The sequence below is a fragment of the Trachemys scripta genome, chromosome 11 (assembly GCF_013100865.1).
Source record: "Trachemys scripta elegans isolate TJP31775 chromosome 11, CAS_Tse_1.0, whole genome shotgun sequence".
In the NCBI taxonomy this organism is placed as follows: domain Eukaryota; kingdom Metazoa; phylum Chordata; order Testudines; family Emydidae; genus Trachemys; species Trachemys scripta.
The window spans coordinates 65,664,869-65,677,725 of record NC_048308.1 but is presented as its reverse complement, the minus strand read 5'-3'; the positions used below and the strand labels follow the sequence as shown (position 1 = coordinate 65,677,725).

General features: G+C 44.3%; 1 protein-coding gene across 1 annotated transcript in view; it reads right to left on the bottom strand.

The window, feature by feature from the left end:
- SPAG16 (sperm associated antigen 16) overlaps positions 1-12,857 on the bottom strand; it is a 757,728-nt gene that overhangs the window by 317,650 nt on the left and 427,221 nt on the right. Inside the window, exon 11 of the mRNA XM_034786388.1 lies at positions 5,296-5,439. Coding sequence (XP_034642279.1) covers positions 5,296-5,439 — 144 coding nt within the window. The remainder of the gene's footprint in view (positions 1-5,295; positions 5,440-12,857) is intronic.

The window sequence follows — 12,857 nt, the reverse complement described above, 5'->3', positions numbered from 1 at the left end:
ATCTTATAAAGATAGATTATTATTCATTGATATTATGGAACCAGCCAGGTTAGGCCCCATTGTGCTAGGCATTGTATAATATTATTATAAGAGACAGTGTAGTTGGCTAGCCAACTACAAAAGCAGTTTCTCCTCCCTTGGTGTTTACACCTCAACTACTAGAAGAGGGCCTCAACCTCCCGGATTGAACTAACCTCATTATCTCCAGACTGATTCTTGCCTGCATATTTATACCTGCCTCTGGAAATTTCCATTACATGCATCTGGCAAAGTGGGTATTCACCCACAAAAGCTTATGCTCCAATACATCTGTTAGTCTATAAGGTGCCACAGGACTCTTTAGAGCCTTTACTGAAGACTTTAAAATCTTAATAGGCAAGACAGACAAAGGGTGGGAGAAAGTAAGCATTATCCCCATGTTACAGGTGGGGAACCAAAGCACAGAGCAATTAAATTACATGCCTAAAGTCACACAGGAAGTTTATGGATGAATAAGGAATTGAACCCTGGTCTTTGAATCTCCGTTGAGTAGCCTTCCTACAGGAATACCCTTCCTCTCAACCCTCTCTGTGAATAAACCATTTATTCATGCAAATAAAAATTAAACTAATGAATGTCTACATTTTAATCATGACACCCTGTACAAGAACTTTCCACTTGCATCTTGTTAATTTCACATCTAGAACATCTGATGTGTAGAAGCCCTAAACTGAAAAAAATCCTGATTAAATGTGTTCTGTCCCATTATATTTATTTCATCTACTAACAGCAGGCACATACTGTAGCAGCATTTCTTTTACTCTTTATATAGCATTCAGCCAGAGTAAATTCATATTGCAAGTGAATAATGATGTACCTCGCTCATTTTAAATTTCAATAATTGAATGAGAAACAGGGAGGCCTATTGAAAGGACTGTCTGCTGGTCAAAGACTAATGAGATTTTTTTTTTTTTTTAAATCTGAGTCATCGGTGTCATGGTAACAATGCATTATCAAAATCTGATTAGTATGCCCAGCAGCCTTATAAGTGATAGCATGCTCTTCTAATTGTATTTTCTGTTCTCAGAGAGGAGTTTTATGGTCATAAGAGGTGAGAGGATGGCAGTGTTTTGCTGTTTATCTGTAAGTTTGATACGGAATGTACTGCAGGCTCCTATGTTCAATACAACCTGAGCTGCCATTGATTGAAGAAAAAAAATGTCTTCTGTGCTATTTAGGGAAATGGAAGACCCAACTTCCCATTCTTCCTCCCTTCCCTTGCCGTCTCCCACCCATTTTATTATTTTTGCCTCCTATTTTTGAATTCACTCAAATATCAGAGCGATGCCCCTTTGATACATAGTTCTGCTTCTAAGTATTAGGAGCAACAGAGGGTCCTGTGGCACCTTTGAGACTAACAGAAGTATTGGGAGCATAAGCTTTCATGGGTAAGAACCTCACTTCTTCAGATGCAAGCAATCTACATACATATCTACATACTGCACAGACCACAGTGAGAGATTATGCCATACATTATCAAAGAAACTGAGGAACCACCTGATCAGCATCCTATACAGCAAACAGAAAAACATCAAGAAAGAGCTCTCCAACCTGGAGACTTTCATAAATAACCAACCCTCCACACAAATGGACTTTACTAAAATAAGACAGGAGATCTACATTACACACTTGACCTCTCTACAAAGGAAAAAGGACCGTAAGCTGTCTAAAATCCTACCTGCCACATGGGGCCACAACAGGGGTACCCCTAACTCACCCAGCAATATCGTCAATTTATCCAGCTACACACTCAACCCAGCAAAAGAGTCTGTCCTATCTCGGGGACTCTCCTTTTGCCCCAGCACCCCCACGAACATGATACAGTTCTGTGGTGATCTGGAAGCCTACTTTCGCCGCCTCCGACTCAAAGAATACTTTCAAGATAACACTGAACAGCACACTGATACACAGATACCCTCCCACCAACAATACAGGAAGAAGAACTCCACATGGACTCCTCCTGAGGGTCGAAATGACAGTCTGGACCTATACATAGAATGCTTCCGCCGACGTGCACAGGCAGAAATTGTGGAAAAACAACATCGCTTGCCTCATAACCTAAGTCGTGCAGAACGCAATGCCATCCACAGCCTCAGAAACCATCCTGACATTATCATCAAAGAGGCTGATAAAGGAGGTGCTGTTGTCATCATGAACAGGTCTGACTACCAGAAGGAGGCTGCCAGACAACTCTCCAATACCAAATTCTACAGGCCACTTTCCTCAGATCCTACTGAGGAATACACTAAGAAACTGCACCATCTACTCAGGACACTCCCTACACTAACACAGGAACAAATCAACATACCCTTAGAGCCCCGACCGGGGTTATTCTATCTACTACCTAAGATCCACAAACCTGGAAATCCTGGACGCCCCATCATCTCGGGCATTGGCACTCTCACTGAAGGACTGTCTGGATATGTGGACTCCCTAGTCAAACCCTACGCCACCAGCACTCCCAGCTATCTCCGTGACACCACAGATTTCCTGAGAAAACTACAATGCATTGGTGACCTCCCAGAAAACACCATCCTAGCCACCATGGATGTAGAGGCTCTCTACACAAACATCCCACATAGAGATGGAATACAAGCTGTCAGGAACAGTATCCCTGATGATGACACAGCACAACTTATTGCTGAGCTCTGTGACTTTATCCTCATGCACAATTATTTCAAATTTGTTGACAATATATACCGCCAGACCAGTGGCACCGCTATGGGCACCCGCATGGCCCCACAATATGCCAACATTTTTATGGCTGACCTGGAACAACGCTTCCTCAGCTCTCGTCCACTCATGCCCCTTCTCTACCTAGGCTATATTGATGACATCTTCATCATCTGGACCCATGGGAAAGAGACCCTGGAAGAATTCCACCATGATTTCAACAGCTTCCACCCCACCATCAACCTCAGCCTGGACCAATCTACATGGGAGGTCCACTTCCTAGACACCACCGTACAAATAAGCGATGGCCACATTAACACCACCCTATACCGAAAACCCACCGACCGCTACGCCTGCCTTCATGCCTCCAGCTTCCACCCCGGTCACACCACACGATCCATCGTCTACAGCCAAGCACTGAGGTACAATCGCATCTGCTCCAACCCCTCAGACAGAGACCAACACCTACAAGATCTCCACCAAGCATTCTCAAAACTACAATACCCACACAAGGAAATAAAGAAACAAATCAACAGAGCCAGACGTGTACCCAGAAGCCTCCTGCTACAAGACAGGCCCAGAAGAGAAACCAACAGAACTCCACTGGCCATCACCTACAGTCCTCAGCTTAAACCTCTCCAACGCATCATCAGTGATCTACAACCCATCCTGGACAATGATCCCTCACTTTCACAGACCTTGGGAGGCAGGCCAGTCCTCGCCCACAGACAACCTGCCAACCTTAAGCATATTCTCACCAGCAACCACGCACTGCACCATAATAATTCTAACTCAGGAACCAACCCATGCAACAAACCTCGATGCCAACTCTGCCCACATATCTACACCAGCAACACCATCACAGGACCTAACCAGATCAGCTACAACATCACCGGCTCATTCACCTGCACGTCCACCAATGTTATATATGCCATCATATGCCAACAATGCCCCTCTGCTATGAACATTGGCCAAACTGGACAGTCACTACGCAAGAGGATAAATGGACACAAGTCAGATATCAGGAATGGCAATATACAAAAACCTGTAGGAGAACACTTCAACCTCCCTGGCCACACAATAGCAGATGTAAAGGTAGCCATCTTACAGCAAAAAAACTTCAGGACCAGACTCCAAAGAGAAACTGCTGAGCTCCAGTTCATTTGCAAATTTGACACCATCAGATCAGGATTAAACAAAGACTGTGAATGGCTATCCAACTACAGAAGCAGTTTCTCCTCCCTTGGTGTTCATACCTCAACTGCTAGCAGAGCACCTCACCCTCCCTGATTGAACTAACCTAGTTATCTCCACACTGATTTATACCTGCCTCTGGAGATTTCCATTACTTGCATCTGAAGAAGTGAGGTTCTTACCCATGAAAGCTTATGCTCCCAATACTTCTGTTAGTCTCAAAGGTGCCACAGGACCCTCTGTTGCTTTTTACAGATTCAGACTAACACGGCTACCCCTCTGATACTTAAGTATTAGGAGGGTATTCTGAAGCAAAGGCACCATCTTTAGGGTCCGAACCTACATTACTTGTGCACCTGAAACTCCCAGTTAAGGCAAGGGGAATTTTGGGTACATAAGGAAATGCAGGATCAAGTCTGCAACTTTCCATCTTACTCAATAATATCCCATTTCAGGAAAGCACATAAGCACACATGTAAGTCCCACTGAAGAAAATGGTGCAAGCTGAAAATTAAGCACATACTTAAGTTCTCTCGCAAATGAACATATGAGAAGCCAACAGAAGCTTTGAAATTGAAAAGATTTTTTTTGAATTACTTCTGAAGAACAGCATAGATAGTTCCTCACCATGAAAAGAAATGCAGACTTGGAGACTTAATAATGCTTTAAGTTAAAATTTGGGCTGCGGAGTCAAGCAGATATTCACTATGTTAAAATACAAAGAGCTCTAACTACAACTGCAAGCCATGGTTTACAACATAAATCTGATGCAAAATCATTTTACTATATACATCTCCAATCTCAGGGGATGAAAAGCTAAGTTTTCGAGTGAATAATTAAATTACATTTTTCTACAGAATAACCATTAACTCTAAATTATTTTTGGAGTATTTCAGTAGCTTATGACTGTTTCCTGTTCTAAACATTACTTTTTGTCTGCAAAATCATTTGACTTTCTATAAAGGGGTTGGGGGGAAGCCCACACACCTATTCCTTAGGGAAATTTAAATATTTTAAATAAGATCCACAAAAATGATGAATACAAGGAAGTCAACTGTCCTATACAACTAAAGAACACGCAATGTTTGTCACGGTGCAGGGACACACAGAGAATGAACACAGCTAGACTTAAAAAGTTCAGTACTATTTGTTTGATGCAATGACATGTGCACCAAGTTTGGGACGTACAAAATATCCAAAGCAATCAATCTTAAGTCAACACAGTGAAAGCCAAAAGAACGTTTATCTACATGTTTGGAAATTCAGCAGAGAGCACAGGGTTACACTGAGAATAGAAAGTCATCAAAGCAGGCCACCGAGGGACGAAAAGGCAAACAAGCACTTCCCCAGAAGGGATTAGCGCTGGTTGAAGGTACTGTTTGTACTAACCTTGGATGGAAGCAGCAGCCAGAAAGCCAATCAGTGTGGCCTTCGCCTGTCATTATGATGTTCCCATTAGGAAAGGCCCACATCTTCCAGAGGCGGTCATCACTTGCAGTTACCACAATGTCTTTCCGAGGATGCAAAGCCAAACTACAGAAGAAAAGAAAGACATCTAAAACTCTGACTCAATTTAATCTTATTATATGAAATCTAAAGCAACATGATTTGATTTTAGCAATAACAAGGTCTACATTATTATGCTTTTGGATGGTGTGTGTAATATTTATGCTCCCACAGCATACAAATCCTTTACCTATTACAGGCCTAATCCTGTTTCTATTGAAGTAAATAGCAAAACTCCCATTGACTTCAGTGGAACCAATACCGGGCTCAAACTCTTAAGGCCCCTATTCAGTAAGGCACCTAAACACATGTTTAAGTGCTTTCCTGAATTGAACCCCTAAATGAGTGCAATAAATAATTTAAAAATATAAATTATGAACCAACAAAAGCAATGTGAACCACTAACACTTCTCCAGAAATAATATCCTCCTGAAACATTAGCCTGCTGGGCCTTCTCAAGAAAGATGGGCTATAGGAGATCAGACTCTGTGCTAGTCTATTGTGTCCATGAGCTTAAGATCTCCTCAGCACACGGACATTACTGAAATCTGAATTGCACCTCAGTAGCTCTGGTTTATTGTTAATACTTCAGCCACTACTAGGCTAAGTTCAGTAAATCCATTTCAGTTCTACTCTCTGGCTGTTCCACAGATTTTCCTTTTGTGTAATGAAGTAATGAGAACACACTGGCTAAGACAAGCATCTATTATAACCCTTAACTGAAAAGTCATACCAACACTATCTATTTTTGGTTTGGCCATTGTGAACCTACAAAAGAAAATGTGAACCTGTGACAATGAACATTACCAAATTCTTTTTATTTTGGCTTAACTATTTGACTTAAATTGGTATAGTGATTTATTATTTACTGAGCATCAACACTGTGCTTGGTCCTATGTCCAAGAAGGACATAGATTCATGGAGCAAATGGCTTAAATAGACCAACAATACAGTTCAAAATCAAAATGCAATGAGGGATGAGGAACTATTTTTTTAGACAGATGAGAGAGATAACATAAGCACCTCAACATTAGAGTTGATCTAATGGTAGGTTGCACAGAAGAAGTGTTTTAAGGTGGGATCAGAATGGAGAGAATGGATACCTAGCAGCCAAGTAGAAGAGAGTTCGACTCATAAGAAGTACATGAATGTCACGCCAGAAAAATCTCTTGTTTCTATAGCCTGTTTCTTCTACACATAAATAATCTATCAATAATTATTCACAGACCAGCATTCCTTCCTTTGATAGGCTAAGGATCTAACACTTCTTCAAATCTATCCTAACAACTCACTTATTCCAGTTAGCTTTCCGTCAAGAAATACCCACATATGCTCTCCTATCTCAAAGCACCAACTCATAGTACAGAAATATCTTCAGTTTCCAGAGATTTAACAATTAGACACTCATTTGGACAAGGATTTTGAATCAAAGAAGGAAGAGATCTTGGCGCTCTTGGGCAAAGAGGAGGATTTTGCCCTCCCATTTACTGGGGGAGGAGAAAGAGGAAATGATATTATTCACATCCTTACAGTGATGAATACAGAATAATTACATAAGTTAGACTGGTCAGAATTCAGTCTGCAGCTGAGGAGGGAGTAGAAGGAAATGTCACAAGAAAAGAAAGATCCCAGCCTATTACAAGGCAAAGGAGAGGCGTAATTGGTATGGGTCAACTTGCCTCAACCCAGAATTATCATTGATATAGGACTCCTCCAGAACACAGGAAAATCGGTGTCTGAGGCCTTGCTAGGGAAGTAGTATTATTGCCAAGGTGGGGGTGAGGCAACCAGGAAGGAGGCCCAGGGCTACAAAGGAGGGTTCAGAATAACACCAGCCATAAAGGGGAGTCCATGGAGGTCAAAAGCAGAGGAACCCAGCAGGGCTTACAGACAGACTTCACCTCACCCTCAGAAGATATCATGGCAGCCTGGGTTAAATTGGATCTTCCCAACTGGCAAACACATGTGGGCAAAGCCAGTGGCAGCAAGGCAGGCAGGAGCAGAGCCAGTGCACATGTGGTGATGGAGCAGACCTAGGAACAGTTTTCACCAGGCTGCCACTGAGATTCCTCTGGTGTAAGATGGAGGAGAATGGTAGGAAAGAGGAAGAAACAGAAGTAGGTTCCCAGTAAGGCCTGTAGAAATGAGGTCTGCTCAGAGGCAGGGAGGTCCTGCAGTGAAGCAGCTGTAGAGCTATAGTGCACGAAGCATTTTTTTAGGCAGCACTAGTACCTGCCTACAATGGGAAAACTGAAAGCCTGAGGTTTTCTGCTTGGTTAATCTCACTGTTGGGAATAGCTGGATTTCTCTGCTGTTTACAAATTACAAAAATATCATTGAATACCTCTTGAAATCTTGATGTCAACCTAAACCCAATACTTTATCTTCTGACTGCCTCTCTCATCTCTAAATTTGTCTGTTCTGCCTTTCACGGTACTTTCATAAGTACTTAACTGGGTGTCTACAGTGATCAACAAGTTCTGACCTCAGCTATCAATCCCTTTTGTAAGTCTTTCTACATTCTGAGACCTGCTAAACAATCTCATTCCCATCACCTTCACTTCTTATGTTCAATTCAAGATTGCTCTGATGGTTTACTCTGGATTCATATCCACCTCCTCATTCCACTCTTCCAACCTGGCTGTTGCTTCATGGCTTCCTTACAACTGTCCACAGCTGGAAGTTGCTCATTTGCTCATCCAGCCCCATCTGTTTGCAACATTTTCTTCCCTGCCCTCCAAGACACCACAACACTTCCCTCTCTTCAAAGCCAGCCTTTAAACCTTCTTTTCCTCTTAGCAGTTCTAAAGTGTTTTGTGATGCTGTTTGTTAAAAATGCTCTGTAAAAATAAAGTGTATTATATATCAGAGGAAATAAACTCTTGCAATGGGAATGGAACTCACACTGTACATTTTATAGACTTTTCTTTTTAATTGCAGAGCTCCTGTAAAATGATGCTGCAACCCAAGTGTGTATTTTTTTTCCTTTCCCCCAATGGAATTGTACAGGCATAAAGCTAACACCATTTAATTAACAGCAGGCTGGGTGACATCACCACCACTGAGCTGCTTCTCAAAATGGGAAGCACATTCATCCAAAAAACGAGTGCCATACACCACATTAATTAGCTGCCCTTGTCTTCATTTTTGGCAACCTGGCATTGAATTGATTCTTGCTTCATCTTTGTACACAGGGTCTAATTATTTCCAGCACAGAAGACTCTGGGTAGATTGGGGTGAAAAATCAATAACAGGACGTGTGTTATATGAACATTCGTTTCCTCCTCCTCCTCTTTTTGTGTGTAAGTGTGTGTGGTGGGAGGAAGGGACTTAGCCAGCAGTAGGAGAACTCTCAGACATTTGCTGCTGTCAAGTTGTGGAAACAGGTATATTTATATACCCATTTCAACAGCAGAAATCATTTAAATTTCTTCATCACTTGCAGTGGCAGATACGTAGTGCTTGCAGTAATTTGCTTTAAAAACATTAATGTATTATATTAATGTACCTTGACTGAACAGTAAACAAACATACAGCATCTTAAGGTGCAGGCAAAAGGTAATTTCAATGTAAAATACATACTACATAAAAAGCTTAAAATAACATTTTTAAGGTTGTGATGTCAAGCACTCAACAGTTAGGAAATGCCAGAATTAAGGTTGCCTGTGCAACCTTAATTTGGCCCCCTTTGTGCATATTCTGGTAACAAACTATTATATCCACAGAACCCTGGCCTCATTCAGTGCACAGGATGGACGGAGGAGAGTGAACAGAGAGTTAATGTTGCAAAAATATGAATTTATCTTCACAATATCTGTCTAAAGCATATTTTGTCCCCATTACACAGAAGAAACTGAGGCACAGATGGATTAAAGACAAAAGTTGCGTATTAATTTTTTGTGGCTTTATTGAGACACCTACGGCTGATTTTTCAGAGGACTTACATTTTTATAGGACTTTATGTGTTCAAAGCACAGCTCCCACTGACTTCAACAGGAGCAGAGAGCGTTCAGCACTTCTTCAAATCTGGGCCCAGGTGCCTCAAGTTGGGCACTCAGAAAACAAGGAATACAAAATTAGTGGCCAATTATGAAAAGTTTGGTTTAAGTGACTTGCCCAGCACCACATAAGAACCCTGTTACAAAGTTAGGAATAAAATCCAATTCTCCAGGATGACATTCAACTGCATTAGCCATGAGACCATCCTCTGTCTTCCTAAAATCCCCTGCCTCACTCACTATGCACCACCAATTTCTGCAACAAATGAGGCAGGAATCCCTACAGAGAACAGCCTCATTTACGACACAAAACTGATTCATCCCCAGATTCAATCCAGCCTGTGTACTGAACGAGGCAGAGTTTCTGTGGGAAAATAGTTTGTGATCATGTAATTTAAGAATGTATCACAATGCACACACAAAGGGGCTGAATTAAGGTTGCATGGGCAAGCTTAATACTGGCATTTCCTAACATTTGAGTGTTTGGCTAAATTTTTAATGTAGGTTTCTTGGGATGCTGTTTCTTAAGATTTTTACAAATAAACTGAAGTCAGAAAGTCCATCATGTGGGGCCACGTTGTGTTCCCATATGGGACATCAGTAGGCAATGTAATTAGGCAACATTAGCTTCACCTAACACCTCCACCTATGATAATAAGATTATACTAGGAAATTAGTACTTCAGATTGGCAACTGGATTCTGGCAAGTTTGTGCTACCAAATGAAGAAATATGTTAACTATATTTTCCTGAAAAATATTTGCCACATATTAGTCAAACTATAGTAAGTCCTTTAATTATAAGCCCTTCTAAACATCTCGCTCAGCAAAACAAATCACCCTGTTTATTTGTGATGGTAACTAAGCCCTCTTTGAAATTATCTGATTAAACCCGTGGAATTTGTTGGGGGCCTTTATGGCTACATTTTATACTTGCTATGAATTTCTAGAGGATGGGCAGAAGACAAAGTCAGTAAGGACCAAAACCAGTAAAAAGATGAAGTAATGTGTATTCTTAAGTACTAGGAACACTGGGACTATTCGTATATTTGTGTGTGTGTGTGTGTGTAAAAGAGCTTTGCTGAGCTGAGTTTTTAAAAAAATGATTTTAGTGTTGCATAGAGGAAGTTTTGGTCTATTCCCAAGTCTCTCAGTCATTAGTAACAAGCAGTGAGCTCTAACAAATCTAACTCATTACTATAGTTTCTAGTAGATAGAATAGCTTTGTTTGGATTGCACGTTTCCCTCCTTTGACGGAAGTAGCTTTTTGCACCCCATTGGCAACATTAGACATGGTCCAACTAAGCAGATGCCCACATATATAAGCAGGGCCGGTGGAAGGATGTTTCGCGCCCTAGGCGAAACTTCCACCTTGCGCCCCCCCGTCCCCGAACCCCCCCCCCCATAGCCCGCCCCGCCGCAGCAGCTCCCCACCCCCCACCCTGAGCCAATCAGCTTAGGCGCCGTAAGCCTGGGAGGCGGGAGAAGTGAAGCAGCCACGGCGTGCTCGGAGAGGAGGAGGGGCAGGGGTGAGGCAGGGCGCGGAGTTCCAATGCGTGCCACCCCTCCATTGCTGCAGACGGCCCTCCCTGCGCTCCACTGCCCCAGCTCCCTCCGCCTAAATGCCGGCAGCGACCTGGACGGCTGAAGATTCAGCCGCTGCGGTCGCTGCCGAAGAAAAGGGCACCCCCCAAATCCTAGTGCTCTAGGCGACCGCCTAAGTTACCTAAATGCAAAGGCTGAACCATGAGCGCCATTTACTTTCACCTGGGGAGCACAAGGCTGGGTGAGGTGAAGGTGAAACAGGAGCCCATGGGGAAAATGGAGCCCTCAGACAATGAAAATCCCTCTGCTTGCTTCTTCAGCAATTGGGATGGAAGAGAAGCAAAACAGAAAGTCCTTACCCTCACCCACTACTAGGAGAAGTTATTGTCCAAATTCACCCCATCTGAGATTAGCCTTATTGATAAAAAACAAACCAGCAAAAAAAAACCTCACCCTTAACAACCCCCTAGACCAGGGGTCTCAAACTCAAATGACCACAAGGGCCACATGAGGACTAGTGCATTGGCCCGAGGGCCGCATCACTGACACCCCCCGTCGCTGGCCCCAGCTCCAACCCCACTCCACCCCTTCCATGAGGTCCCGCCCCTGCCCCATCTCTTCTCCCCCTCCCCCGAGCATGCTCCTCCCCCCCTCCTTCCTGGAAAGTGCTAAGCATTATACAGAGCATACAGATCACTGCTGCTCCTACAACAAGTCATTTCCAAGTGGTTTTAATAAAATATATACACTCAGTAATGCACCTCACTCAAAGGACAAAACATGCACTTAGTTAGATTTACTTCTGTTAAAGCCCCCCCCACTGCACTGGGCTGCACCACCACTCCACCACTGCTCTGCCTCTTCCAGGGGTGGCAGGTTTGTAGAAATTTTGGTGATGCCCAGAACCTGCCCCCCAAGCTCCACCCCACCTGCCTAAGGCTCTGGGAGGGAGTTTGGGTGGGGGTGGAGGTCTGGGGTGCAGGCTCTGGGATGGAGTTTGGGTGCTGGGTGCAGGCTCCGGGCTGGGGCAGGGGGTGGGGGTGCAGGCTCTGGGATGGAGTTTGGGTGCTGGGTGAAGGCTCCGGGCTGGGGCAGGGGGTGGGGGTGCAGGCTCTGGGATGGAGTTTGGGGTTAGGAGGGGGTGCAGAGGTGAGGACGGGGGACACTCAGGGGAGGTGCGTGGGGGCGGCAGATGGGGCCGGGGGAGAGACCCGGCCCCAAACATTGGGGAGCAGTGAGCAGGGAGCTTAGCTGTCACATAAAATAACTCGGGGGGGGGGGGAGAATGAGGGGAGTTTGGCTGTGACTGGAAGTAACTGGGGGTGGGACACGGGGAGCTTGGCAGGCTGCAGGGAAGAGCTCTGCGGGCTGCATGCGGCCCCCGGGCTGCATGTTTGAGACCCCTGCCCTAGACTTTGCAGTTCCTCTCCTAAACTACTTCCTTCTACTAGAGGCAGCTCATTCCACCTCCTTTAGGTCTTGGTTGGAGCTAATTGGTCCCACCTGCCAACTTATCTCTGCAATAATTATTACCCTGACTTCTAATGCAGGGGTTTATAATAGGGTTACCATTCGTCCGGATTCCCCCAGACATGTCCGGCTTTTTCGAGTTAAAAATAGCGTCCGGGGGGAATTTGTCAATGTCTGGACTTCCCCTCCTCTCCCCCCATACAGAGCGTGTGCGCGGCTTACAGAGCAGCCCGGGCTCCGACTGCCAGAGCCAGAGCCCTTCCTGCACTCCCCCCCTCCTCTCTCCTGAAACTTGACACCACTCCCCTCCTCTCTCTCCCTCCCTCTGGAGCTCCAAGCCTGCTCCCCCCCACACACTGTCGAGCGCGCTGCTCTGCATCACAGTAAGGGGGCCATGGGCCAGAGAAGCGGCAGGGAGGTTCGGGGGGGGGGGG